Here is a 27,002-nt window from a genome sequence, read left to right as displayed (position 1 = left end):
GCAAACACATCCAGAGCTCAACTAGCAAGCTGCCTCTCCACAGAGAAAGATGCCTTCTGAAGATCCACTTATCCTGGAGGTGCAGACTCCACAAGCTTTATGTAATTATATATACTTTTTAATATAAAACAAAACTTGGCCCAAGCCGAGCGGCAGGGAGAAAGGTCTGAAATGACAACTATGTACAGCCACACGGGAAGCCACAAGTGGTCCCCCGTGGGGTGCCAGGTGAGGCGGATGAGGGACAGCAGGTTACACAGGTTTCAGCCAAAAGCCACGAGGGCAGGAATAAAGTGCAAAGGTCCCCTGTGGCCCAGAAGCAGCAGCTGACAGTCCTGCCCATCGTCCCCTCCAGTGGGGTTCAGTTGAGTGTGACTCGGAGGTAAGAGGTGGGCACATAGCCCTCGCCTCCCTGTTTCCTCCTCACCCGTGTCCATCCATCACCCTTGTCTTCCTCCATCAGACTGAGGTCTTCCCCCTCGGACATGGAGACGGTCCCCTCACTGGATCCTGTTGAGGAGTGGGCACGGGGACAGGATGAACCAAGCAGAAGTCATAGCTCAAAGTGACTTCCACCTCCCATCAGCTACAGAATCTGGGATCTAACTTCAGAGACAGACTTCTGGGATGTCTGAAGGGAGCTTCTAGATTGGGTGAATCTAGATGGGAAGCCCCACTGTGAATATGGGCAACACCATCTGCTGGTTAGGGTCCTGTACTAAGCACAAGGCAAACTGAGAGCCTCTGAGGGGGCTCTGAGGGTGAAAGCCTGAGTCTGATCCCCAGGACATAGGTGATAGGAGGGAAGCCACTCCTGAAAGTCATCCTCTAACCTGCCTCACACACTAAATAAAATGAGAAATAAACCCTTCCTTAAGCTGACTCACCAGGTCCTTCCTTTGGCTAATACTGGGGACTGAATGGAGGCCTCACGAATGCTTCTCAAGCATTCCACCACTGAGCTATAGTCTTCAGATTAAGTTCTTTTTGTCAAAACAAAAAATTTAACTCATGCTATAGGCCCACCTTCAAAATGGTAGATAGCCACACACTGGCCGATGGGGGATGCAGGTTCTTCAAAGTCCTCATCGAACTCAGTGTAGATGGGGGTGTCCTGGCCTTCTTCTGAAGGGGGCTCTTCTGAGCTGTGTGAAGACAGAAAAGAGATGGGAGACAACCTTCCAGGGATCTAAGCCACACCCCTCCCCTCACTGGGGGACTCTAGGCAGGGGCTCCATCTACTACTGACCTCGTCCCAGCCCCTCACAGAGAGAATTCTAGGCAGGGCTCCACCCTGGCCACATCCCCAGCAGCTCACTGGGGGATTTTAGGAAGAGCTCCACCCCTGACCACGCCCCAGTCCCTCATTGGGAGATTCAAGGCAGGGGCTCCATCCACCCCTGACCACGCCCCAGGCCCGCTCTGGGAGATTCTAGGCCTGTGCTACAATAAGCCCACATCTCATGACTGCTTCTGGTTTCCCTACCTACCTCTCCTTATTATCCTGGGATCCACTGTTGTTGCTGCTACTGCTACTATCAGGTGGGGCAGTAGTTGGGGGATCAGGAGGCCTAGTGTGACGGCTTAGGCTGTCCCCTCGGTTACTGAGGACCCGGCTTTCAGCTTCTGCCAACCAAGCCTAGGTTTGGTTGGAGATCACAGCATGAGTTCCAAGGCAAGTTTTGAGGTCACCCCAATCTGGACTGGGGTAATTTCCTGACATCACCCACATACACCCAAAACTTAGATGACAGACAGTTGGATTCTATCCCCCCAGCACCTCCCTGTCCCCCACCCCACAGTGACTCATGCAGCTCTGCCTGCCCCCTACACACACTCACACTCACACACTCACACACACACTCACACACACTCTCACACACTCACACACACCCCCCTACACACTCACACACACACAGACACTCTCACACACACACACTCACCCCCCTACACACTCACACACACACAGACACACACTCACACACACTCTCACACACACACTCTCACACACACTCACTCTCACACTCACACTCACCCCCACACACACTCACATGCACACACTCACACGCACACACACTCACTCACACTCTCACACTTACACACACTCACACACTCACACACACTCTCTCACACTCACACACTCACACACACTCTCACACACTCACACACACACTCACACACACACACTCACCCCACACACACACACACACACACACACATACACCCGCCGCATGCCTCTGACCTCATACTTCTGCACTTCCAGCTTCAGCCTTTCAATGTTGCCCAGGGTCTCTGCAATGCGGGGCTCTAAGCTGGCGGGGTCCCCCATTTGTGGTGTTTTCTCATATACATCTTTCATCTTCTTCAGGGCCTCCCTGAGACCGGACAGACAGACAGACAGAAAGACAGGAAGGAAGGAAAACACACACTCTTATGACTTACCAAATAAAAGACAGGCTCAAGGAGAGGCAAGACGCTGGTGGTGGAGACAAAAGCCCCCATGTGCCTGTGCTGAGCTGAGGATAGCAGGTTTAGGGCCAGCCTCTGCTACAACAGTGAGTTCAAGGTCAACCCAAGCAACTTAGTGAGACTACAGCTGACTCAGTGGGTCGCCCAAGTACTTAGCCAGAGGACCCGTGTTCAATCCCCAGTGCCCGGGTGAAAAGCCAGGCACCAGCACCAGGGAGGCAGAGACAGCTAAACTGGCCAGCCACTCTAGTTAAATCAGTTAAAGACCCCGTCTCAAGAGACAAGGGTGACAGGGGAGATGGCTCTGTGGGTAAGAGCACTTGCCACACCAGCCTTAGGACACGGGTTTCAATCCCCAGCACCCATGTAAAGATCTGGGTACAGCTCCCATAGGACCCATAACTCAAGGGCCGTGCAGGACAGAGGTAAGAAAAGGCAAAGACTGGCCCTCAGACCAACTGCTAATTCAGCAAGAGACCTTACGTCAAGGGAATGAGCTAGAGAGATAGAGCAGCCACCAGCGAGACCCTGTGCCCTCCGTGTGTGCAGGGCCGTGCACAGCGTCGCATACACACACAGGCAGCATACACACCCAGAAGACTAAAGTTCCAAGGCAACCTGGAAAAGTCAGCAAGACCCTGTCTCAAGATAAAATATAAAAGTAAGGCCCAGCGAGATGGCTCAGCAGATAAAAGGCACCTGCAACCGAGCCTAAGGACCTGGGTTCCATCCCTGGGACACGTAGTGGAAAGAGAACCGACTCCAGAGAGCTGTCCTCTGACCGCTTCATAGGAGCCAGGGCACGGGTAAGCCCATACAAAATAAGAGAAAGAATAAAACGACGACAAAAAGTAAACAAACTGAAAAGCCAGCCCTTTGCACTCCCAGCAGGCAGATGCTTCACTCCACTATAAACGCCCAGGCTGCATGCAGTTCCAGGCATGGCTTCTGTCCCATGATTTCCATTCTCTGGAGAAGGCCACATGTGAACAGCCAAACAGAATCTGGCTGGCCACCTGCTAACAAGTGGCAAACGTCACTCCGGTTATATAAGGAAGCTGGGCAGAGGATTTTGTTGCCCGGAAAGAATGAGTAAAGACTTTCTTGTCCTTTTAAATCTGGCAGATTCCTCACGTTAGTATTTTGTGTTTCAGCATTAGATAACTCTCCTCTTCCTCCTATCAAGACAGTGACTCAGACTGACCGAGCTCCTGCCCGGGATTGCACAGTTTTGGCACTAATGGGTAAGGCTCCATGGGACAGGCATTTTGTTTTATTTTGCAGTCTACTAAGAGCTTTGAAACTAAGCCCAAGTGCCAGTTTTGTCATTCCAGCTACTTGGGAAATTGAGGCATGAGAATTGAAAGTTCCAGACTAGCCTAGGCAATTTACCCAGACCCAGTCCCAAAATAAGAATTATAAAAATAGATATATGAAGCCGGCGGTGGTGGTGCACACCTTTAATCCAGTGCTCAGGAGACAGAGGCAGGTGGATCGCTGAGTTCAAGGTCAGCCGTGTACGGAGCAAGTTCCAGCACAGCCAGGGCTACACAGAGAAAACCTGTCTCAGGGTGGGGATAGGGAGTAAAATAAAAGAGGGCTGGGGGCATGGTCGGGGTACAGTTCCTGTCAAAAGTCCCCTAGTGAGGACTTGGTCCGGAGTGAAATAGCCCTTCACAGAATCCTCCAGTGCTGCTAAGGGTGGCTCCTAGCCACAGAGGACAAGCCTGTCTTAGAAAGTACATCAACAGTTTGTTGTGGTAAAGTTTCTATTACCATGAGCTGGCTATTGTTTAATTTATCCATTTGCTTATTTATTTCTATTGTCCATGCCAGTGTGCGCACACATGTCATGGCCCCTGTTTGCAGTGGGTTCTGAGATCAAACTAAGATCCTCAGGCTTAGGTGTCAAGAGCTATTAGCCATTGAGTCAGATCACTGAGGGGAGTGGAAACTTCCTTGTCGTTTGCTCAGTGATGTATGGAGAGAGGCTGCACAAGGGCTCACCAGACTCCATCTTCTGGAGGGACTTACAGGACATGGGAAATAAAGGATCCTTGCCGACCTCTGTTTTTGTTCTTCACTACTACTGTTTTGAGACAGTGTCCCAAGAAGCCCAGGCTGGCTTCGAACTTAGGATCCTCCTATTTCTGGCTCTGGAATGCTGAGATTACAGACGGGCTACCACACCCCGCTGTGTGGCAGGAATCTCCTTTAAAACCATACAAAACCTGACATGAGACCCCATATCTGTAATCCCAGCATTGGGTGAACAGAAATAGGAGATCCCCAGGTCTCGTTGGCCAGTCAGTCCAGGCCACTCAGCAAGCCCAGGTCCCAGTTGAGAGACCCTGACTCAAACAAACAAACAAACAAACAAACAAAAAAAAAAAAAAGAGTGAAGAGAAGCCGTGTAGTGGTGCACGTCTTGAATATCATCACTCGACATTACTATGCGTTCAAGACCAGCCTGGTCCATGTAGTGAGTTCCAGGCAAGTAGGGCCACATAGTGAGACCTACTTGAGGCTCCAAGGCCTGACACTATCACTGATGCTATGGTGTGCTTACAAACAGGAGCCGAGCATGACTGCCCTCTGAGAGACCCAACAAGCAGCTGAAAGAGTCAAATGCAGATATTTACACCCAACAATGGACAGAAGCTGCTGACCCCTGAGGTTGAATTAGGGAAAAAACAGAAGACGCTGAGGAGGAGGGCGACCCTATTGGAAGACCAGCAGCCTCAACAACCTGGACCCCCAAGATTGCTCAGACACTGAGCCACCAACCAAGCAGCTGATATGAGGCCCCCGACACATATACAACAGAGGGCTGCTGGGTCTTGACTCAGTGAGAGAAGATGTGCCTGTGCCTAACACTCAAGAGACTTGAGACCCCAGGAGTAGGGAGGTCTGGTGAGGTGGGGGTGGGGGAGTGGAAGGGGGACAAGGCATGAGATGTAGAACAGTCAGAGGGCGGACAAGGATAGGGATAAAGACTGGACTATAAAACAAGATTAAATAAAATAATAATAATAATAATAATAGACAAGGTACAGGGCTGGAGACTGCTCAGTGGTTAAAGGCATTTACTGAGCAGCCTTGAGAACCGAGTTCTGATCCACATAGCGAGTTGGGTATACAGCCACACAGCCCTGACTGCTCTTCCAGAGGTCCTGAGTACAAATCCCAGCAACCACATGGTGGCTCACAACCATCTGTAATGAGATCTGATGCCCTCTTGTGATGTGTCTGAAGACAGCTACAGTGTACTCATATATAATAAATAAATAAATCTTTAAAAAAAAAGAGGACGCTGACCTCCACCTCCGTACACCAACCAATATGCACACCCACGACCTTCAGAGCCCAGACTGTGTTGGCAAAAGCCTTGTGTACCATGAAACATAGTAGCAGCAGGGATGGGACCCTCAGGAAGCCAGTCAAGTGCTCTACTGAGGAGGCTATGCCTGGTCCTTGAGTAACCCTGCTTAGTTCTGCATTCATCTCCAGCCTCGTCCAGCTTAGCACGCTCACCTCTGGTCCTCCTCCTTCTGCAACTCTCGGTTCCGCTCTTCCAACTGTTGCTGGAGTCGCTTTCTCTGCTGCTCCGGGGGCAGGTGACTGAAATCTTCGGTGACCACGGTCTGCAAGATGAGACAGGATCTGAGTTTAGGATTTGCGACCCTATGTTTGCCAAGCGCCTCTCTCGCTCCTGAAATACCAGGTCCACCTTCCTCCCCTAGCAGGAATTTTAAGGAGTGAGGCCATGCACAGAGCAAAGCTGGAATCTGGGGGACCCAGCAGGCAGCAGGAAAGAGCCCAGGGTCCCACCATCCGGCCTCAACTTACCCCACGGCTGCCTCGGAGGCTGCGGAAGGATGCTAGCCGCGGTTTGACCGACTTACTGATCTCGCTCAGTATGGCCAAGGGGTCACGGCCAGAACGGGGGGATGAGGGTCCATCAGACAGTGTGGAGGGTAGGTGACCCCCCAGGAGGGACAGGGATGGGGGACGAGGCTAACCGTGGGGGCCAGGGAAGGGGGGATGAATCAGGGATGGAGACGCGAGGATGTAGTCGGAGAAGGATGGACGGACGTGACACAGGAAACAGGAAAAACAAAATGGAGAAAGAGGGAAAAATAATGATAAGAAAACCACAACTGAATGGTAAGATCACACAGAAAACACCTATAAAAGCAACAACAGAAGATTTGGGAGGCGCCAGGGAAGACAAGAGAAGGGCAGCCAGGGCCAGCAAGAGGACTTAGCAGGGAAAAGGGTTTGTGCCAAGCCCTGAAAGAGAGAAAACTGATTCCCATAAGCTATCATCTGACCTCCATATACCCCAAAATATAAAACCTAATAAATTAAAAACTATGAGGCAGGTGCCAGTCACTTCCCAAGCCTTCTTTGACCCTTGAGTCTTAGGACTCAGAGAGCACCCCAGGAGGTGTTTCTGCCAGGCTTCCTGCACTTACAGTCTAGAAGGTAGGGTGCATGACAGAAGTAAAGACTGGGGACAAAGTGATGGCTCAGTCCGTAAAAATGCTTGCCACCACCAAGCACGATGACCTAAGTTTGATCCCTGGGATCAAGGAGAGACCTGAGTCCTGAAAGTCCTTCAGTGACATCTACATGTGCATGAGCACACACAATACATAAATAAATAAAAGTAATATTGTTTTTAAAGAACCAGGGTGGTCAGACACATAGGCTAAGGGAGACAGATAGGGGGATGAGAGGTGGGGGATATCAGTGCTTGCCTACTACTCAGAAGTCCAAGTTCAAGAGAGGAGGGATGGCAGGTGGGAGGAGAAATGGCAGGTGGGAGGAGGGATGGCAGGTGGGAGGAGGGATGGCAGGTAGGTAGGAGAAATGGCAGGTGGGAGGAGGGATAACAGGTGGGAGGATAAATGGCAGGTGGGAGGAGGGATGGCAGGTGGGAGGAGGGATAGCAGGTGGGAGGAGGGATGGCAGGTAGGAGGAGAGATAGCAGGTGGGAGGGAGGAGGGATAGCAGGTGGGAGGAGGGATGGCAGGTGGGAGGAGAGATGGCAGGTGGGAGGAGGGATGGCAGGTGGGAGGAGGGATGGCAGGTGGGAGGAGGGATGGCAGGTGGGAGGAGGGATGACAGGTAGGAGGAGGGATGACAGGTGGGAGGAGGGATGGCAGGAGGGAGGAGGGATGAGAGGTGGGAGGAGGGATGACAGGTGGGAAGAGGGATGACAGGTAGGAGGAGGGATGGCAGGTGGGAGGAGGGATGACAGGTAGGAGGAGGGATGGCAGGTGGGAGGAGGGATGGCAGGTGGGAGGAGGGATGGCAGGAGGGAGGAGGGATGGCAGGTGGGAGGAGGGATGGCAGGTGGGAGGAGGGATGGCAGGTGGGAGGAGGGATGACAGGTGGGAGGAGGGATGGGAGGTGTCAGGTAAGAGGGGTATAAGTTAAATAGGATGGAAAAGAAGAAAACAACTGCAAGGAATAGCTAGAAGAAAGAGTGATTGTGGAAGGGATAAACCAGGTGGTGTCGAGGTATACACTGGACCCTAAAAGTCAAATTCCCAAGGAGAAAATGCACAGAAAGTGGAGGGTCCCCCAAAACAGAGAATGGAGATAGAGGATGACTCCCAGGGATTGGGGGGCAATGTCACAGCTGTCAGGCCAACATGAGATCTTCAAGGGTCTTAGGATGCAGTAGAAGATGCCACAGGCCCACAGCCCTGTCCTCCCTCCCTCTCATGCTCAGAGGGACTCCAAAGCCAGCCAGTGGGTTCTCAGGCCTGCCTTCCTCTGTTTCCTTCCCTCCAACCTGGGCCAACAGCCAAGAGGAAAATTCCTGCCCCAGGACTCGGGCTTCCATGTGGCTGCAGCTGAGTCAGCGAGGACCTCGGCTGACTGTCCCCCCTCCACCCACTCCTCACCCCAAGAGCTCCGGACCCCACCTTGTTCTTTTTCCCAAAAGGCCAACGCTTGGCACGACTACGGCTGGAAGCTGCTCGGAGCTCAGGCCTGCCATCTGGGGTGCCCAGGCTGCTGTCCGACGGCACTCGGTTCATAACTTGGCTGAAGTCTTCGAATTCCAAGTCACCCGGGCGGGCAAACCCTGACTTGTGTAATTCGATGAGGACCTTCGAGTCCTTTGGGAAGGGGCAAGAAGTGAATGGCAACCAGCAGCCAGGTTAAGAAACTACCTTTGGGGTGTTGGGGATTTAGCTCAGTGGTAGAGCGCTTGCCTAGAAAGCACAAGGCCCTGGGTTCGGTCCTCAGCTCGGCGGGGGGGGGGGGGGGGGAACTACCTTTGGGGAGCCGCCCTCCCTTAGCCCACATTTCACCCCCTGGGCTCAGGCTGAGCACCCACGTTCTTAGCATCCACGGACTCTGCGGCCACCTTCATGCCCTCCAAGCATTTGCCAATAATGGGAACCACCTGCAGTTCAGCTTCAGATAAGAGCCCATACCCGGCCCCAAGGCGGGTGGCCCGGCGTTCATCCATGTCCTGCAGCTTCTGGAGACCAGAGGAGAGTACAAGGTAACTCAACCCTGCAAATAACTCCAAGCTGAAACCATCAAGCCCTCGAGCCCAGGCTTGACAAAGAAGATAGAATCAGGTCTGCCCTCATGACCCCAGGGGCAGGGTGAAGGTGCAGGAGTGTTTTCTCAAAGGAGGTTACAAAGAGACAGAGCCTAAATAAAGAATATGTGGAGCATAGACAATCCTGACACCAGGTTGGGACAGAGAGTGGGGAAGAAGGCTGGGGAAATTTGAGACCTACCTAGGGCTTGTTAGAGCTAGGGCTTAGAAGGATGAATAGAGTTTCAAAATCCAAGAGTCTCTTCCTCTCTTCCTTTCTTCTGTCTCTCCACTCCTTTCCCAATCCTTCCTTCCTTCCTTCCCTTCTGAGACATGGTCTCTCTAGTAAGCCTGGGCTCTCCTGAAACTTGCTATGTAAACCAAGCTGGCTCAGTAACTTCTGCCATCCTCCTGCCTCTACCTCCAGAATGCTGGGACTCCGGGCACACTCCACTCTTTCAGCATCAGAGTAAGGAAACAGGAGCTGGGATTTTAACACCTGAGTGGGAGCTGAGGCTCTCTGAGGGACTCACGTCGAATATCTGCGGCATCTGTGAGAAGTAGAAGTGAGCCTGGTCCCGGTTGAAGCGCTGCAGCTGGGCCGCGTATTCGTTCTTGCTCTCTTCTGCCATGTGGTTCCGAAGGTGGGCTTGCTGCTTGGCCTGAGCAGCGGGATAGCAGAGTGGAGATCATGGTCAGGTGGCCTCACCACACTCGGATGGCACAAGCCTGTCACGAACTGCACCCTATACACACCTTCTCCACATCCGCCTTGGTGGCATTAATGTCCTGGTCCAGCCGCTCTGCGGTGTGAGCCGCTTTCTCAGCCTCGCGACAGTCTCGTTCAAACTTTCGCTTACTCTACGCACGAGACGAAAAGTGGAGTGAAGGATCTGCCTTCCCCCAGTAGCAGAGTGAGCTGTGCATCAGCCACTGTGTGGGTTGCACACACCAGTTATCCCGACAACAGGAGGATTAGTACTTCAAGGCCAACTTGGACCACCATTTGAGACTTAGTCTCAAAAAAACAAAACAGAACGAAAGGACAGCTCAGCAGGTAAAGGTGCTTGTCAAGAAAGACCAGCTGCCTGAGTTCAATCCCCAGAAACTCCTCAAAGGTGGAAAGAGAAAACTGTCTCCAAAATTGTCTTTCATGGTGTGTAAATGCCGCCCCTACACACACACACACACACACAAGTTCAAGGCCAGGCCAGCCTGGGCTACTCCAGACCCCACCTCAAAATAAAAGGTGTAGGCACAGTAGGTGTGCTGAGTACCCCACAGGGAGAGGGGGCCCTGGTCACATAACATGAGTGGCTCTAGGATAAGCAGCCACCCATCCCCAGCTCTTCTGGGCCTGAGCTAACAGCTGCCACCATACACACTCACATTCTCCAGCTGTTTGAAGCCATTTTCCAGCTGCTGCTGGGCCCGACGGCCTTCTTGGAAGTGCTGTGCAAACAAACGGGAGACCTTAGTGAGGTTCCAACAGGATCCTCAGCAAGCATGGGTAGGAGGGGCGTCTCACCATCTTCCTCTCTTGCTTCATCTCCTGTGAATACTTAGCCAGCTCCAGACACACTCGGATGCCAAGGCTCTCGGCCACCAGCTCTCGTTGGCCTGCAAAATCATTGACCTCCTGGAGAAGCTGGACAAATGACTGTTGCTGGCTAAACCTGGCAGAAGGAGACAAGCAGAGTTGGACCTGTGAACCCGGCCTGGCACAGTGACACAGGCCTGTCATCCCAGGGCAGGGCAGAGGAGTCAAGAGTTTAAGGCCAGACCTGTCTACACAGTGAGTTTGAGGTCTGCCTTTGCTACTTGAGACCCTGGAAAGAAAGTGGGGGCTGGCGGGGGGAGGGGGGGTAGAATGGAGGGAGAGAAAGACAGAGGAAGGAGAAAGAAAAAGGAAAAAGTGGAATGAAGTCTTGAGATACATTTATTCCCAAGTCTGTGTTCCTAACTTCCAGACCTTAATTCAGAAGCATTTTGTAAATCAAATTTTTGGCGGCTCAATGTTTATAATGTCTTTACTGTTGTTGTTTGAGGCAGGATCTCACTCTGTAGCTCTGGCCAGCCCTTAGCTGGCCTGTCTCTGCCTCCTGAGTGCTGGAATTAAAGTTGTGAGCCATCAATCTCAGCCTTTCCAACATCTTCTGTGGCTGGTGGCAGAGTATAGAATCAAATGTTTGTTTAGGTTTTGGAGCAGGGTCCAGCTACATAGCTCAGGCTAGCCCTTGCTCTTCCTGCCTCAGATTCCTGACTGCAGAGATCACAGACCTAAGCCACTATGACTACCTCCCTCATCAAATTTTACAGTCATGAAGACAGTAATCCCTCAGTAGCCATGGCAACCACTTCTAGGGTAGAGGGTAGCAAGATAAAGGATGCTCAAGCCCTTCTACACGACAGCAGGATTTGTGTTCCAGAAAAGAATGGCTTTGTTTTAAGTGGGTAGATCTATCCCAGCACCCTGGAGGCTGGGGCAGGGAGATCTGGCAGAGTGAGTCTGAGGCCAGCTTGGGCTACCTGAGACCACACTCATCACACACACACTCACGTACACAAGCACACGCACATTTTTCAATCCTCGGAAACCCTGGAGAGTCACTCACATCAAGTCACCAGTGGAGCCAGATATACAAACAAACTGCTATATTAACTTCTGGAGCTTTTTGGAATGAAACTTTTATATATGCATTTATTCAAAATACAGTCTCACTAAGTTGCCCAAGCTGTCCCAGAATTCACCTTTTAGGTTTTAAAGGGAAGGGTTTAGAATGAAGTTTAAAGTTTCTAGAAATAACTACAGATTGGCTACCAGTTTCTTTGTTTAGAATTTTGAGACAGGGTAGCATGTAGCCTAGGCTACCCTCAAACTAACTACATAGTTGAGGCTAGCCTTGAATCAGCCCAAGGGTGCTTGGATGACAGGCATGCACCAACATGCCAAGCTTTGGCCACTGCTTTTAGACACACAAACCCAGTTCTTTGAGAGAGAGAGAGAGAGAGAGAGAGAGAGAGAGAGAGAGAGAGAGAGAGAGAGAGAGAAGTTCTGCCATCAGATACATTTTACAGATGAGAACAAAAGCAATCAGTCACTGACATAGTCCAGCTCTTGGGCTAAGAGACCAGTCCTGGCTAGAGGGAGTAACAGGACACCCAACTTCATCATAAAGATAAAAACTAGGGTCAGCAACATGGTTTAACAGGTAAAGGTGCCTGTGGCTAAACATGATGACCAGAGTTTGATCCCTGGGCTCAACACAGTGACAGGCAAGAAATGACTCCTCCAAACTGTCCTCTGACTTCCACAAGTGCTCTGCGGCCTAAGTGGGTGCATCTCGCTCTCCAAAATAGATAAATAGTAAGTTAAAAGCCCCCAAATAACTCTGCTATGGTATGTGGGGGAAAATAGAAGCTGAGAATTTACAAACCAAAACCGGCTCTCCCGCTGGAACTGAGTAAATTCCACCGTAGGTCAGTCAGCCAGACGCCCAGGGGGAGGTAGGACTAGAGGTATGAGGTGAGGTGGCCTCTGGGAAAGTGGGAGAGACCCATGCCTCCCCGCCCCCACTCCCTGCCCCCACGGAGTCTTATCCCATTCTTACTTGATTTCGGGGTCATCTTTGGCAGGTCTCTTGGGAAGATACTTTTTCACCAGACTCCTAAGGACAGAGGCAGGATGGCTGAGAAAGTAGCCCTCGGGAGGGTTTCCTGCGGAGTCCCAGAGCAGAGAGCACCCACCCTCGCGCTCACCTGAGTTGCTTCGCATAAGACTGCTCCACCTCGACGCGTTCTTTCACGAACTTCACGTATTTGTCCAACAGATCCAGCCCCCACTGTGTGTGGCGTTCCAGCACCTCAAACTGATCCTGATTGTAGGAGTGCGATTGGGGAACGTTAGGGTCACCTGGGTAGGGGGCACCGAAGTCCCAGCGACCCGGAACACCAGAGGTGTGGTGGAGTGGACAATCACGGGGCTTAGCGGTTCCAGCAAGGGCTGGCTGGCTTCCCCCAGGCGCCGCCCAGGCGAAGCGCAGGGGGAGGCAGGAAGCTGGCGGGAACCCCCATCTCCTCCTCCTCCAGGGAAGGGCCAAGACAACAGGGCCAGGGCTCCAAAACGGACAGCGGGGTCTCTCCAAGTTGGGGTGGCCAGCAAGAGTATGAAGAAGCTAAACCACTCCAGCTCCTCCCATCCTCTAATCCCCTCCAAATTCCGAAAAATCAAGAGGGCTTGGCACAGAAGGGATGAGTTTGTGCAGCTCAAAGTACGTGGAAGCAGGATTGGGGGACCTCTACGGCCAAATCTTCCCATTCGCCAAGATCCCCCGGGATCCTTCGTTGACTGACTCAGTTTCCCCCACTTCTGTGATGCCTCCCTCCACTATAGAGGCTCACCCCTACAACATCCGAAGATTCCGCCTCCAGAAAGAGGAGGGGTCAATAGTCCGACAAGGATTCAGGGAAACTTCTAGGGCTTCCTGGGTGAGGTTAAGAGGCGGGTAAGGGATGGCTCCGCCCAGCGCCCGGGGCCGAGTCCTGCAGCCCCCTTCCCCTCCCCCTCAGCGTTCCAATTGTAAGCGGGGAAGGAACCTGGTAAGGCCCCACGTGGGACAGAAGGTGACCAAAGGGTCCCCTCCCCCTTCCAGCAGGACAGGAGGGCGACGGGCAGAGACCCAGGGGCCGTAAGATTAGCCTCCAAGCCAGGCCAGGGCGCTCAAAATAGGTGACCTCGCCCAGCTGTCCCCCTTCCCTGGCCTGGTCCAGGGACTTCTTCTGATGGTTTTACTCTCAATTCTGTGCCTCAGTTTCCCTCTGCCGGTCCTGGGCAAAGTATCCCTAGGACCCTCCTGAAAGTCCCAAAAGAACTTTTGAGAGAATGCAGAGGGCAGAGGGTAGGGACCCAAGGGATCAGCCGCAAGGAAAAGCGCGGAGTCCGGGCTAAGATACTTCGGGGACAAAGAGCGGAGAAGCCAGGACCCCAGCAAGGGAGAACCGTGGGAGTTGGGTAAAAAGGACTCACCCACAACTCGGTACCCCAATCCATGCTGCTCTTGCCGCCGAAGACGCCACCGCCTCCTGCCCCGGGTCTCCGCCGCCCTCCACCGGAGACTCAGCCCCAGGGCAGTGTGCCCAGCCTCGCCCCGCCCCGCCACCAGGCCACGCCCACCAGCCTAGACTACCATGCCCCTTCGAGCCTTACCACGCCTCCGCTCCGCAGAGACCCTAGCTGGGCGCGCCGGGGCAAAGCCCAAACGATGCTCCGCCCCCTATTAAAGGGCCAGGAGCCTCCTTAAAGGACATCTCGATTTATTTTCCAAGTTTGTACCCCATATTACTCTCCTCTGCCATCCCAAACTATTCATCCTTTCCTTCAACCTCGTATTTTTTATAGAGGGTCAAAATATCCAAGCAGTCTCTCCCGCTTGGCAGGGAAAGTCCCACCCCATGGCAGGGAAAAATCTGTGGTTGGTCATTAGGCTCTTGCGGGGACCTACTCGGCTCCAGAAATCTCCATTTCGTCCCACTAATAGTCTGTTTCCCTCCGGCCACAGAGATGGGATGACTTCGATCTAGCCCAGAACGCACCTTCAGCCAAGGCCAGGTCCATTAACATACCCCCCCACCGCATCCTGACTTCTCTTCTCGCCAGAGCCTCTGAGAAACAGAGGACAGGTTGTCCTTCGGACACCGTTCTGGGATACGCGCGCGCGCGGACACACACACACACACACACACACAGAGAGAGAGAGAGAGAGAGAGAGAGAGAGAGAGAGAGAGAGAGAGAGAGAGAGAGAGAGAGAGAGAGAGAGAGATGCGTACGTGCACAGCACCTCGCACTAGCACTTTGCGTTTCCCAGCCTCACTCAGTAAGGCCCAATCAGTACTGCCCCCAGAGATACCCAGGTTTCTCCAGTTCCCACACCCCGCCCCTTGTCCCCTTTAGACTCTGGAACCCTTGGGCTTAGGAGTTTCGGTCCTCCCAATCATAAAAGTCCTTTCACACCTTGCAAATTCCCCTGAGGCTCCCGGATAAAAGGGAAGAGACCCCGGTGGCTCCCACCCCCACTCTTCCCGGCTGTAGGTGCTTTCTCCGCCGCAGCAGAAGTGTCAAAACGCCCTTGTGCTGCAGCTGGAAGAGCGGTCTAGACTTCTAAGGAAAGACGCCCTGGAGTCCCGCCCTGGAACTGAGATTCTGATAGGTCTTGGCCCCACCTGCTGGTGGTTTGTGGGCTAAGCTCGAGATGTAAAGTGGGGAAGAGGGATGGTGGAGGAGGTTGGAGAAGGCCTCAGCGACCCAGTGGCGAAAAAGGTTATCAGACTGGGGTGGGAAGCTTCGTACCAGGGCGGGCAATCTAATTAAGAGTCGAAAACTACAGCTGGGGTCCAGTAATTAGGACTTTTCCAAATCTGAGGGCTCAGTACGAATTGAGGAGCCAGTGTGTAAAATGGTGTCAGGGAGCCTAGATTCAGAACAGGAAGAAGTCAGTGTTTCAGGATGAAGTAGAGATTCAGCTGCTGCAAGGAGGCTTAGCCTGGGACCGAGTATGCAGGTGGGACCTACAATGGCATTCAGCCTAGGATTAGAAGGCAGCCTAGGGTGAAGAATTTTAGGCTTCCCGGTGGCCCAGCGAAGTTGAAATAAGGAAAGTTCGCCGACACCTATGGTTGCTAAAACTTCTGGCCAGGAGCTAGGTACCGGGAAGTGAGGGGTGGGAGAGGAAATGCGTCCTTGGGAGTACTGGGAAGTGTAGTTTATGCATGCTTCGTTGCACGGATCTGCTCCCTCTACATTCTGGGTAATGTAGTCTTAGACCGTTAAGAGTTGCTGAAGGAATTCCGCTTTAAGGGACGGATATGGGTTCCTGGATCATTGGTTAGTCGTCCTGTTCATCAAACTACATCCGGCACAATCTGTTTAGCGATTGGAGAGCCATGAAAGTAGGGCTGAAAAAGATAAGCACGCCCATTTGAGAGGTCTTCTGACAATCAAAAGGATTTCAGTTGCTAATTGGGTAACTTGACTACATCGTACGACTATTGGCTGAAAAGTGGGCGGGCCTTATAAGGCGTCAGCGGCTGTGTTCGGGGGCAGTCGCAGCCCCAGAGATGGCAGTGAGCGAGAGGAGGGGGCTCAGCGGCGAGAGCCCAGCGCAGTGTCGATGGGAATACTTGTCGCTGCTGGTGCTGATGCTGAGCGGCTGCTCAGGCCGTATCCACCGGCTGACTCTCACAGTGAGCCCCGCAGGCTTGGCCTCGCTGTCTCCCCCCCCCTTAGCTCCGCCGGTGAATGGAGCAGCCGCACCTCCCACTGCAGGCTGCTAGTGGTCTCGTCCTGGGGTCCCCCCGCCGGGTTCTGGTAATGGGTTGGCCTGGTTTAGGGGGGGCGGGGCTTCATCTCCCAGGACCCCTGACTCCTGGCGAATTTAATTTCAGGGGGACCCTCGGTAACAACCATAGGACTTTCTGAGAAGAGGGGGTACCTGGTAGGATCTTCCTGGAATTCACTTTGTGGAGTGGTGGAAGACTACTTTGAAAATTTAGCCCAGATAGAATCGAAAACTTTTCCAGGAAGTCGAAGCTGTTCACACCAGCATGTGAAGCCCACTCTCAGGGCAGTGCACATCAATATGGGGTCTGCCATGGGTTTGCCAGGATTTCACCCCCTGGACACTCAAACTCACCCTGTAACTGCCTGGGACTGAAGTAGGAAAATGTTACCAGCACCAATACACAGTACCCAGGAATGCTTTCTCACGTGCTCCTGTCCTGAATACAAATGTATAGAAACACGCAGTGGGGCTGGACTTGGTGGAGAGAGTGCCCTTACTGCCACTGCCTCTTTGGTTTCCTGCAGGGGGAGAAGCGAGCTGACATCCAACTGAACAGCTTTGGATTCTACACCAATGGTTCCCTGGAAGTAGAGCTGAGCTTACTGCGACTCAGCCTCCAGGAGACAGAAGACAAGTTTCCAAAGGTGAGGGGGTTCATGGGAGAGCTCAGTGCACAAGTTCTGAAATTCCATCCTAGCTCTGTCCCTCACCAATGTGATCTGTGGCAAGTCCCAGAGCCTCCTTGAGCCTCAGTTTCCCCGCCTGTCACTTAAGAATGAATACGGCTGTGAGGCCCAAATTGAACCTCTTCTGAGACCCCTTAAATGAGACTCACGGAGGTAGTGATGGATGCAAAAGCAAGAGGAACTTTATTGTTCTAACGTGCTGGGGTCGCCCCACTTTGGGAGCAGACTAACGGGATTATATACTTTTCAAACCAGCAGGGCAGAATTCAAACAATTGGGGCAGAATTTGAACAATGGTAACTAGGCACGGAACTATGTACTACGGATGGAGAGAGGCAACCTTCAAACCGACTCAGTGTACCATTTTGGGACTTTCCAAGGAAGGGGGGGGCGTGGGGAGTCTCAGGTGGCTTTGTTTAACAGTTTGGCTTGCAGCAGTTCCAGAAACTAAACTAGCTTTTTTTTTTTTTTTACTTCCTGGAAGGGAGGGGTCCTGTGCTTGGAGGTTTGTGGTGGAATTTTCCTACTGCCTTAGATGGACCCCAACTCCGGCTCTTTCACAGTATCTCATGCAGTCTGGGTTTGGGGGTACAGATCTTAGTGTCCCGGCTGGCTGAGGCAGGAGGATCAGAAGTTAGCCAGCCAGTATGTATATGTATATATGTGTGTGTGTATGTGTGTGTGTGCGTGCATGCATGTGCGTGTGTGTGTGTGTGTGTGTGTGTGTATATATATACATATTGCATTTTAATCATACTCGCTTCTCCCCCTAACTCCACCAAGATCCATTCCTACCTTCCCAAACTCCTCCCAGTTCATGTTATTCTTTTTAAAGACATGGCCTCACTATGTAGCCCCAGATAGCCAGGAACTCTGTGTAGACCAGGCTGGCTACAAACTCGGAGATCTGCCAGCCTTTTTCCCAAGTGCTGGGATCCAAGGCCTGTGCTCTTTGTTTTCATCTGGGGCCACAACCCTCCCTCCCTTCCTCCCTCCTTCAGCATCCATCAGCTGTCCTCAGCTCCTCAGCTAGGTGTTGGGTCTGAGCACCCCTCTTCGCCCCATGCTGCAGTATGGACTGACTCTATCCTGTGTGGGCAACTGCAGCTGCAGAGAGTTCATAAGCAGCAATCTGCTGTGTTCAGAAGACACTGTTTCCCACTGGCCCTCCTCAGCCTCCGACTTACAGTCTTTCCTCTTCCTCCTCCTCCTCCTTCTCCTGAGCCTTGGATGAAGAGCTGTGATATAAATGACCCATGGGTAGTGGCCTTGTTTTTTTTAGTTTGTTTGTTTGTTGTTTGTTTTGGCCAGGAGGTAATGTTCAGGACAGGATCTTAGAACTCACTATGTAAACCAGAGGCCTTGAACACAGAGATCCACCAGCCAGGTGCTGGGATTAAAAGGCATGCACTCCTGGGCCTAGCAAGCAGCCTCATTCTGACAGTTTGATTTAAGACAGGATCTCATATAGTTATCCTCAATATCAAGCCCCTTCTGCCTCAAGCCCATAGTCTTTAAAGTTGCACGTGTGCTCTGTTCTGTCCAGCACCATCAACGTTTTCTGTGAGTAAAACCCATCAAGAAGTGCATCCCGGGCTGGAGAGATGGCTCAGTGGTTAAGAGCTCCGACTGCTCTTCCAGAGGTCCTGAGTTCAATTCCCAGCAACCACATGGTGGCTCACAACCCTCTGTAATGGGATCCGATGCCCTCTTCTGGTGTCTGAAGACAGCTACAGTGTTCTTATATATAATAAATAAATAAATTAAAAAAAAAAAAAAGAAGTGCATCCCACATGAGCATTGTGGGCAAGGATGGGGCAGGTCACTGAGAAGTCACCACACAGTGGGTGCTCAGTTCCTGTGAATGGAGCCAGTAGCACTGCTACATGCTGAGGCAGTAAAAGACAGCTGCAAGTTTGTACACGCAGTCTCAGCCTGGGCAATATGGTGACTACCTTACCAACAGGGATCCCTGACTGGTCCCTGTCTCAAAGCAGAGCAGAGAACTAGGCTATGTTTCTTCTGGGGCACAGGATAGTTTGGGAGCCTTTTCTCTTTCTCTTTCCTGTCAGGTGGGATTCAGCTTGAGCCGAGTTCGGTCCGGCAGTGTTCGCTCCTACTCGGTGAGTGGAGAACATCAGAGGGGACGAGGGAGAACAGGTGTGGTGTTGGGGACCCTGTCTTCTCCAGTTAGGACTGCAGCCAAGGAGGGGCAGGGAAAGGCCATGGGGTGGACAGGGAAGCACACTGAACAAGGCTAAACCCATGGGCGGTTGTAACCCAGGCCCCCTCTGTCCACTCCCCAGAGCCGGAATTCCCATGAATGCCCTCTGGAGAGAAACAGCAGCAACTTCCTGGTCCTGTTCCTCATCAATATCAAGGACCTGCAGTGAGTTGGGGTGGGGCGGGGGACACCCAAAGCCCTAGGGAGGAAGCTAGTCACTTACTGCATGGTACATCCTGGGTTTGTCTCGTGTGTGTGGTGTGTGTGTGGTGTGTGTGTGTGGTGTGTGTGTGTGTGTGTGTGGTGTGTGTGTGTGGTGTGTGTGGGGGTGTAGGGGTGTGTGTGTATGTGTGTGTGTTGTATGTGCATGTGTGTGTGGTGTGTTTGTGTGTTGTGTGTGTATGTGTGGTGTGGGGGGGGTGTGGGGGGGTGTGTGTTGTGTGTGTATTGTGTGTGGTGTGTGTGTATGTGTGTGTGTTGTATGTGCATGTGTGTGTGGTGTGTGTGTGTGTGTACATGCATGCTGCTGGAAATTGAACTCACTGCCTTACAAATTGTAGGCAAGTACTACACTCCAACCACATCACTGGGGGAAGGGGGGTGCAGGGAACCCCCATCCCTGAGCCACACTCCCAGCTCCTCACTTGGGGATTCAGGGTAGAGGCTCCACCCCTGAGAAACCCCAGTCCTCTTTGTACTTTTAAGACAGGAACTCAGTACTTTTTACCAGTTTGGACCTTGATGCACTCTATAGCCCAGGCTGACATTGAACTTGGCAGTTTTCCTGCCTCAGTCTCCCAGGAATCCTGACTCACAGGCCTTCTCTCTATAGACCAGGCCATGTGGTCTTTTAATTTTGTGCTTAAATGGCCCATCCCAGTGAACTGATAGTTGCTATTACAGGTAGCCATGGGTGTGTCAGCTACTGTGACAGGCAATGGCCAGGTGCTGAGATTGGTGACCAGCGGCTCAGAGAGATGTACCAACCCCATAAGACATCCATACACGTTCTCTACCTGACCGTACACTTGACCCTCCCCCTTCCCGATTCCTCCCCTCACCCCAGGGTCCAAGTCCGAAAATATGGGGAACAGAAGTTGTTCATCTCCCCTGGCCTCCTCCCTGAAGCTCCCTCCCAGTCAGGGCCCCCGAAGCCAGACCCAACAGGCACCCCCAAGGACAACCATGGTAAGTCCAGGCGGCCCACAGAGCTGTGCCAAAGACCAGCTTTAACACTACTGGGTAAATTAAACCAAGGCAGGCAGCAAGGATTGGGGCATCAGTGATTAGGGTCAGTGCAGACGACTTCTGGCAGTTTAAGTCCTGCTGATAGCAGCAGGGAATTAAGAAACTTAGCTACTTGAGCTCTGTACTCTTTGGCTCACAGCCTCTTGCTGACCAGGACAGAGGCTCAAAGTTAGTTAACTCTCAAGAGTCAGAGAAAAGGGAAAAGAAGAAGGCAGGCACACAGACAAACACTGGATGAAGCAGGAAAGGACTACACCAGAACTTAATTCTTGCTTTCAGTTTGTTATAGCTTTTTAGCCATACATCTCTCTAAGTGGAAAGGATTACCTCAGATAGTGTTACACAAAAGGGCAGTGACAGAAGGATGCAGTGAGTTCAAAGCAGTGTTTTCATTCCATAAGCTCATTGTAAGTTCAAAGCAACAGTTTCCCATGGCCTCACTTTATCATGGTGCACACCTGTGGCCTCATCCTTGGACCTGGCCTAGAATGAATGTTTTCCTTGATCACAGATCTGCCCCAAGCCGATTTCTCTTTTTAGTGTAATCATGAAATCCTCGTTATGTAGCCTTCTCCTGGGGGAAGGGGCACATTCTACTCTTAATTCTTCTAACTTTATATCCCTTTCTAATAAAACGACTAAAGCTGTGTCTCCTTAAACTTTCTTCCTAAACTCATTTGAATCAAATCAGGAATTCTCTATAAAGTCTCTATTCATCTAGACAGCATTAATTCATGAAAGTTGATCTTCCTGTTGATCTACAGGAAATTTACCCAGTAGGGTGGACTGTCACCCAGAAGTAATCACACCAGGCTACAGGCAGTGAGGGTGTCCCGGTGTCCACTCACACCAAGGCGCATGAGTGAGGAGGGTGGCAATGATAGGCCGAGAAGCACACCAGTAGCAGTCCTGGGATGAAGCGTCGGGCTGTGCCTCACCAGAGCCCACCCATCTCAGCCATGTCAGACAGGGGGCCGTCTCCAGGAAGCTCACCTGCCCACTGCAGCTCTTCCTGCCTGGCATCCACCAGAGCTGTCCTGGGCACCCCCCGAATTTTCTGCCCATTTGTCTTTTGACAGTCATTCACCCATCTCCGAAAAAGATGTCTGCAGTCAAGGAAGATCAGGCAAAGCTTACAGTGCCCCAGGTTTCCGGGGATAAAGCTCTCCCAGCGGGACACAGGCACTCATCTGATGGCCAGCCACAAAGCCAGCCACCCACACGGGGGCCCAGTGGGAAGGAGAAGGATCTGGTTTTGGGACTGGGCCACCTCAATGACTCCTACAACTTCAGTGTGAGTGTCTGTCCTCATGTCGCCAACTCCCCCGAGCCAGATCGTGGCTCAGGAACCCTCCAGACTGACGCCCCCTCTCCCCATGACCAGTTCCACATTGTGATCGGCTCCAGGGCTGAGGAAGGCCAGTACAGCCTCAACTTCCACAACTGTTACAACACAATACCAGGCCAGGAGCAGCCGTTCGACCTCACTGTGAGTGTGGGGACAAGTGTAGCACACGCAGCTGAGCAGCTTTGTTTTCATTCTGTGCTTTTGCTTTCTAGGCACACTTTCCTTATCTGGGGGGAAGGGAGGAGCCATCACAGCACATGTGGAGGTCAGAGGACAAGGCTCAGGAGTCAGTTGCCTCTTCCGAGGTGTGGGTCCCAGGGATCAAACTCAGGTGGTCATGTTTGGCAGCAAGCTTCTTTACCCATGGAGCCATCTTGCCAGCCCCTGGATGAACTTCTTTTTTTTTTTTTTTTCCTGAAGCTGGGTACCGAACCCAGGGCCTTGCGCTTCCTAGGTAAGCGCTCTACCACTGAGCTAAATCCCCAGCCCCTGGATGAACTTCTTAAAGTCCTTCATTGCCCTCCTCCGATTGGAAGTATTATGAACATATAGAAATTAGCTAACCAGGTGGTTTTCCTCAGGGTGGAAAACCTGTCCATCTTCATACTGGTTTTTGTTTGTTTTAGTTTGGTTTGGTTTGAGACAGGGCCTCACTTTGTAGCCCTGTCTGGCCCAGAGCTCTCTCTGTGGGCCAGGTTGACCTTGCACTCACAGAGCTCCACCTGCCTCTACCCCCCAGAGTGCTGGGATTAAAGGAGCCACACCCAGTTCACCTTGCTTTTTGCAACAGGGTCTCTGGCTGCCTTGAAGTTCACAGATTCTGCCAGGCTAGCTAGCAAGGGGAGGAATCCTCCTGTCTCTGCTTTCATGTTGAGATTTCAAGCAAATGCCACCATGCCTGGCTTTTTTTACCTGGGTTCTGGGGATCTGAACTCTGCCCCCCATACTTGCAAGGCAAGCACGTTAGCACCTGAGCTGCTGCCACAGCCACATGTGTTGTCAGATGTCAGAGCAACCTAGACGCTTGCTTTACACTCACTTTGAATGTGTGTTTGTGCGGTGCGTGTACAGGTCAGAGGGCAGACATATGTCTCAAGGTGCCACCTGAGGCTGTCCTTGACCTACACAGACAGACCACACGATATGCCCTGAATGGTCCAGTCACAACATGGGTACATGGTATTGAATCACCGTGGGTCACTTTTCTCCTGGTGTCCCCTGGTGTCAGCATCATGAAACACCTCTGTATCCCTGGTGTGCACTGTTTAGATGTTATGAGCCTTCTGGAAATGCGGGAGACGCTATGCAAATACTTGCTTACTCTTTACAGAGACTGGGTCGTCCTTGGGTGTTGGTTCTTCTAGGGTCCCAGTGCCATTCCTCTGGCTTCCAGTGTAAGACTGTGTGCTCATTTGAGAGGTGGGACCAACTGAGGCTCTAGTTAGAAAGTAGGAGAGCTAGAGACTAGAATTTCTGAAACCCAAAGCTAGAGCTCAGGGGCAAGGCCGCCCATCTGCATTATCATCCCCCTTCTCTTACAGGTAATGATCCGAGAGAAGAATCCAGAAGGCTTCCTGTCAGCAGCTGAAATCCCCCTCTTCAAACTCTATCTAATCATGTCCGCCTGCTTCTTGGCCGCCGGCATCTTCTGGGTGTCCGTGCTCTGCAAGAACACGTAAAGCCCCTCTCCACCCTGCCCTCCCTTCTCCTTTCCTCTGAGAGCCTCACATGTTGTCCTCAGTGAATGCTCTCCACCCCATTCTCCCTCTGGCAGGTACAGTGTCTTTAAGATCCACTGGCTCATGGCAGCCCTGGCGTTCACGAAGAGTGTCTCCCTACTCTTCCACAGCGTGAGCACACAGGGCCCGGTGACGACACAAGGGTGGGATGGGACCTCTGTCTGCCTGTGAGCCTTGTCTGCCTCATCTCTCTTCCGCTCAGCCCAGCTCTCGCTGCCCAGCCAGCCTAATGTCTGACCATCCCCACCACCTAACTCGTCTCTTGGGTGGAGGGAACCCACGGTGACTTGACTGTCACCTTCATCTCGCCCTGCCCACAGTCACCTACTTGTTCCATAATTATTCCCTGTGTTCCTAACTGCCTCCCCCATCCTCCTCCCTGACTAACTCCCTCCCCCATCCTCCTCCCTGACTAACTCCCTCCCCCCATCCTCCCCTCCGACTGCTCATACGTCTGCTGGCCTCCAGATCAACTACTACTTCATCAACAGCCAGGGCCACCCCATCGAAGGCCTCGCCGTCATGCATTACATCACTCACCTGTGAGTCACCCTGCTCTGCACACAGGTGGGGAGGCAGGCAGAGAGGGCTGGGTGTCCACCACATCAACCTATCGTCAGACCACCCACCCCCGGTCTCCCAGGCTGAAGGGCGCCCTTCTCTTCATCACCATTGCCCTGATCGGCTCGGGCTGGGCCTTTGTGAAGTATATGCTGTCGGACAAGGAGAAGAAGATTTTTGGGATTGTGATTCCCCTGCAGGTATGGGGCGGGGTTTCCATTGGGGGTCTAGGAGGATACAGGAAGGGAGGCTCTGGAGACATGTAGGGAGAGATTGAGAGAGGATTGAGATAGGCTGGCATGCTCAGGTGGGCTACAGGAAGGGAAGTCTGGTGTGGGGATGACACCACCTGGCACCCCACCATCCCCACAGGTCCTGGCTAATGTAGCATACATTGTCATCGAGTCCCGTGAGGAGGGCGCCAGCGACTATGGACTCTGGAAGGAGATCTTGTTCCTGGTGGATCTCATCTGCTGTGGTGCCATCCTCTTCCCAGTGGTCTGGTGAGGATGGGAACCCGCCCCTCAACCCACCTGAGGCCCTGCACCCTCACCTGGCTGGAGACCTGCCTGCCAGCCCCACCAAGACCCCTACCCTCCCCCAGAAGACTCCTGTACACTGGACGGGGTCAATACTAATTAGTTCCCATATTCCTCCACCCATTCCAGGTCCATCCGGCATCTACAGGACGCGTCTGGCACTGACGGGAAGGGTGAGGACCCCTCCTGGTCTTTGTCCCAGCCCTGCTTTCTCTCTGACACTGGTGCCGGGCTCCACTGTTGACCTGGCTGAGCTCATCCCCTGTCCCTCAGTCGTCCAGTCACCCGCACACACACTGCTCTTGCAACTGCATCCTCTTGCCCTGGAACAACTCCCAGGTCCTGTCCCCTTCTCCACTGCCTCCCCCCACCTTATCCCACTCTATGCCCACCCACAGTGGCAATGAACCTGGCCAAGCTGAAGCTGTTCCGACATTACTACGTCATGGTAGGAGTCCTGCCTTCCCACCGCCTGAGTCCCTCCCTGCTGGCCTCTGTCCCTGAGCCCCAGCCTTGACCTGCCCTCTGTCCTTGTGCCCCATCCCTGTCCCTTTTCCCCCTGCCAACCCCATGCCCCCAGGTCATCTGCTATATCTACTTTACGCGCATCATCGCCATTCTGCTTCGAGTGGCGGTGCCCTTCCAGTGGCAGTGGCTGTACCAGGTAAGCGAGGTGGGGACCCCAGTAGGGGAGTCCCCAGGAGGGTGTGGGTGGTCAGGAGTGTGGTTGACCAGGAAGCTCCGCCTAAGCCCGTGCTCCGGCCCCCAGCTCTTGGTGGAGAGTTCCACCCTGGCCTTCTTCGTGCTCACCGGCTACAAGTTCCAGCCGGCGGGGGACAACCCATACCTGCAGCTGCCACAGCAGGAGGATGAGGAGGACGTACAGATGGAGCAAGTGTGAGAAAAGCTGCAGGGCGTGGCGGGGCCAAGCATCTTTGGAGCTGCCCCAGAGCACTCCACAGGGCCATAGGGCAGGATTGTGGGTGGCGGAGCCAAAAGGAACTAAAAAGGTAGGGAGGGTATGGGTGGCTCTAATGCTGCTCCAAGTGGTGCTTGGAGATGCCTAGGAGTGGGACAGGGCTGGCTCTGAGGTGGCTGCCGAGGATGAGGGTTAGGATCTAGGTGACCTCATCTAGGATGTGGATTGGTGGGCAGCTCGGAGGCTGGCTCTGAGGTGGCTGCCAAGGATGAGGGATAGGATCTAGGTGACCTACAGGGATGTGGATTGGTGGGCAGCTCGGAGGGTGGGCAGGTTTGGAGTCACCGTAAGGACAGGATTAGAGTGTTGGTAGGGGAGGATGGGCTGTGGCATCCAAGTCTGTGGAGCCTCAGAGGCAAGCTGGGTCAGGACCAGACAGCTCTGGAGGACAAGACTATGTATTACCCACCTGCTAGGCCCAGGGGTGGGGAGGGGAAGGATGGAATGGGAGTGGGTGGGGCCAAAGCGGCTCCTGGACAGGGTCTGCTCACACTCAGGGGCTAGACCTTGCTTCTGCTGTGTACCCTCTCCCAGGATGACAGACTCTGGGTTCCGGGAAGGCCTGTCCAAAGTTAACAAGACAGCCAGCGGCCGGGAGCTGTTGTGACTTCCCCGTGTTCAGAGATCCGCCTTCAGACCTTCTGCACCTCGCTGCGCTACACTTGTCCCCAAGTGTGCAGGGAGTCCAAGAGGAAGCTGCTCACAGGGCACCAGGGCATGGATCCCAGGGAGCTTTTCAGAGAAGATGCCCTTCTCCCAGCAGCACCACCCTCTCCTCGCCGGGTACCCTTCAGCCTCTTGTACAATAAGGACCAGTCTCCTTTTCATTTCTTACGTCTCCTGACTTTGAGCGTTCTGAGTGTCTAAGGCAGTCTGCATTTATGATCTTGAACCCTGAATTCCAGTCCACATGGTGGCTCTGGAGAGCCTGGGCTTCATAAAACTTTGATTAGTAAACAAATAAAGAGAAGGCAGAATTCTCAGTGAGGGGAGGACCGCCTGCTGAGCTGAAGCTGTGCTGAGCCCTGTGCTGCTGGGGACAGCATGACCAAGTCCGCACTCCCACCCCAACCCTTACGGACCTTTCACGTCACCAGACCCGGCCATAGAAGTCTGGGAGGCCAAAGGAAAGGCGGTGATGGGCCCGTGCCTCCTGAAGAGGGTGCCACCGGGCTGCGGGAATGGTAAAGTGCTTCCCATGTTTGTACCAGGACTGGAGCGCAGTCCTAACGCCTCCATTAAGATCTGTACATGATGGTAATCCTGGCGCTGGGGAGGTGGAGGAGACAGGTCCCTAGTGCTGG

General features: G+C 52.9%; 2 protein-coding genes across 14 annotated transcripts; one reads left to right on the top strand and one right to left on the bottom strand.

Moving 5' to 3' along the window:
• Nucleotides 1–96: 96 nt before the first annotated feature.
• On the bottom strand, nucleotides 97–14,912 carry Trip10 (thyroid hormone receptor interactor 10). Of its 8 annotated transcripts, XM_087564421.1 has the most exons (16): nucleotides 14,630–14,779; nucleotides 13,439–13,521; nucleotides 12,797–12,912; nucleotides 12,649–12,705; nucleotides 10,566–10,713; nucleotides 10,427–10,489; nucleotides 9,794–9,898; nucleotides 9,571–9,699; nucleotides 8,825–8,971; nucleotides 8,409–8,603; nucleotides 6,319–6,486; nucleotides 6,004–6,113; nucleotides 2,243–2,375; nucleotides 1,491–1,639; nucleotides 1,027–1,145; nucleotides 97–510 (listed from the first exon to the last, which is right to left on the bottom strand). In XM_087564421.1, exons 5-16 carry the CDS (start codon nucleotides 10,584–10,586, stop codon nucleotides 362–364), a joined length of 1,488 nt encoding a protein of 495 aa, XP_087420547.1. In that variant the 5' UTR covers nucleotides 10,587–10,713; nucleotides 12,649–12,705; nucleotides 12,797–12,912; nucleotides 13,439–13,521; nucleotides 14,630–14,779; the 3' UTR covers nucleotides 97–361.
• Nucleotides 14,913–16,107: 1,195 nt separating this feature from the next.
• Nucleotides 16,108–26,681, top strand: Gpr108 (G protein-coupled receptor 108). Of its 6 annotated transcripts, none has more exons than XM_087565690.1 (17): nucleotides 16,108–16,276; nucleotides 16,899–17,018; nucleotides 19,133–19,183; nucleotides 19,367–19,449; nucleotides 20,351–20,472; nucleotides 21,612–21,826; nucleotides 21,917–22,021; nucleotides 23,422–23,555; nucleotides 23,622–23,730; nucleotides 24,088–24,161; nucleotides 24,263–24,380; nucleotides 24,553–24,683; nucleotides 24,849–24,892; nucleotides 25,118–25,167; nucleotides 25,300–25,383; nucleotides 25,489–25,616; nucleotides 26,233–26,681. In XM_087565690.1, exons 1-17 carry the CDS (start codon nucleotides 16,151–16,153, stop codon nucleotides 26,303–26,305), a joined length of 1,767 nt encoding a protein of 588 aa, XP_087421816.1. In that variant the 5' UTR covers nucleotides 16,108–16,150; the 3' UTR covers nucleotides 26,306–26,681. The 6 variants fall into 6 exon arrangements, with proteins under 6 accessions (XP_087421816.1, XP_087421819.1, XP_087421818.1 ...); XM_087565693.1 differs by having other exon boundaries at nucleotides 16,108–16,400; nucleotides 23,655–23,730; XM_087565692.1 differs by having other exon boundaries at nucleotides 16,108–16,400.
• Nucleotides 26,682–27,002: the final 321 nt, after the last annotated feature.

The sequence above is a fragment of the Rattus norvegicus genome, chromosome 9 (assembly GCF_021556685.1).
Source record: "Rattus norvegicus strain SHRSP/BbbUtx chromosome 9, alternate assembly SHRSP_T2T, whole genome shotgun sequence".
Lineage (NCBI taxonomy): Eukaryota > Metazoa > Chordata > Mammalia > Rodentia > Muridae > Rattus > Rattus norvegicus.
Note: the sequence above shows the minus strand (reverse complement) of the source record. Positions and strands in the feature narration are given on the sequence as shown.

What these genes read in the sequence shown, in the direction of transcription:
- Gpr108 (XM_087565690.1), top strand. Translation starts at nt 16,151, where the DNA reads ATGGCAGTGAGCGAGAGGAGGGGGCTCAGCGGCGAGAGCCCAGCGCAG. An exon ending in TCTCCCTACTCTTCCACAGC is followed by an intron (nt 23,731 to 24,087) that starts GTGAGCACACAG and finishes GCTGGCCTCCAG; the next exon opens with ATCAACTACTACTTCATCAA. An exon ending in ATGCATTACATCACTCACCT is followed by an intron (nt 24,162 to 24,262) that starts GTGAGTCACCCT and finishes CCGGTCTCCCAG; the next exon opens with GCTGAAGGGCGCCCTTCTCT.
- Trip10 (XM_087564421.1), bottom strand. Translation starts at nt 10,586, where the DNA reads ATGAAGCAAGAGAGGAAGATG. An exon ending in CTTTTGGGAAAAAGAACAAG is followed by an intron (nt 6,487 to 8,408) that starts GTGGGGTCCGGA and finishes CCCCACGGTTAG; the next exon opens with CCTCGTCCCCCATCCCTGTC. An exon ending in TCCCAGGATAATAAGGAGAG is followed by an intron (nt 1,146 to 1,490) that starts GTAGGTAGGGAA and finishes GTCTTCACACAG; the next exon opens with CTCAGAAGAGCCCCCTTCAG.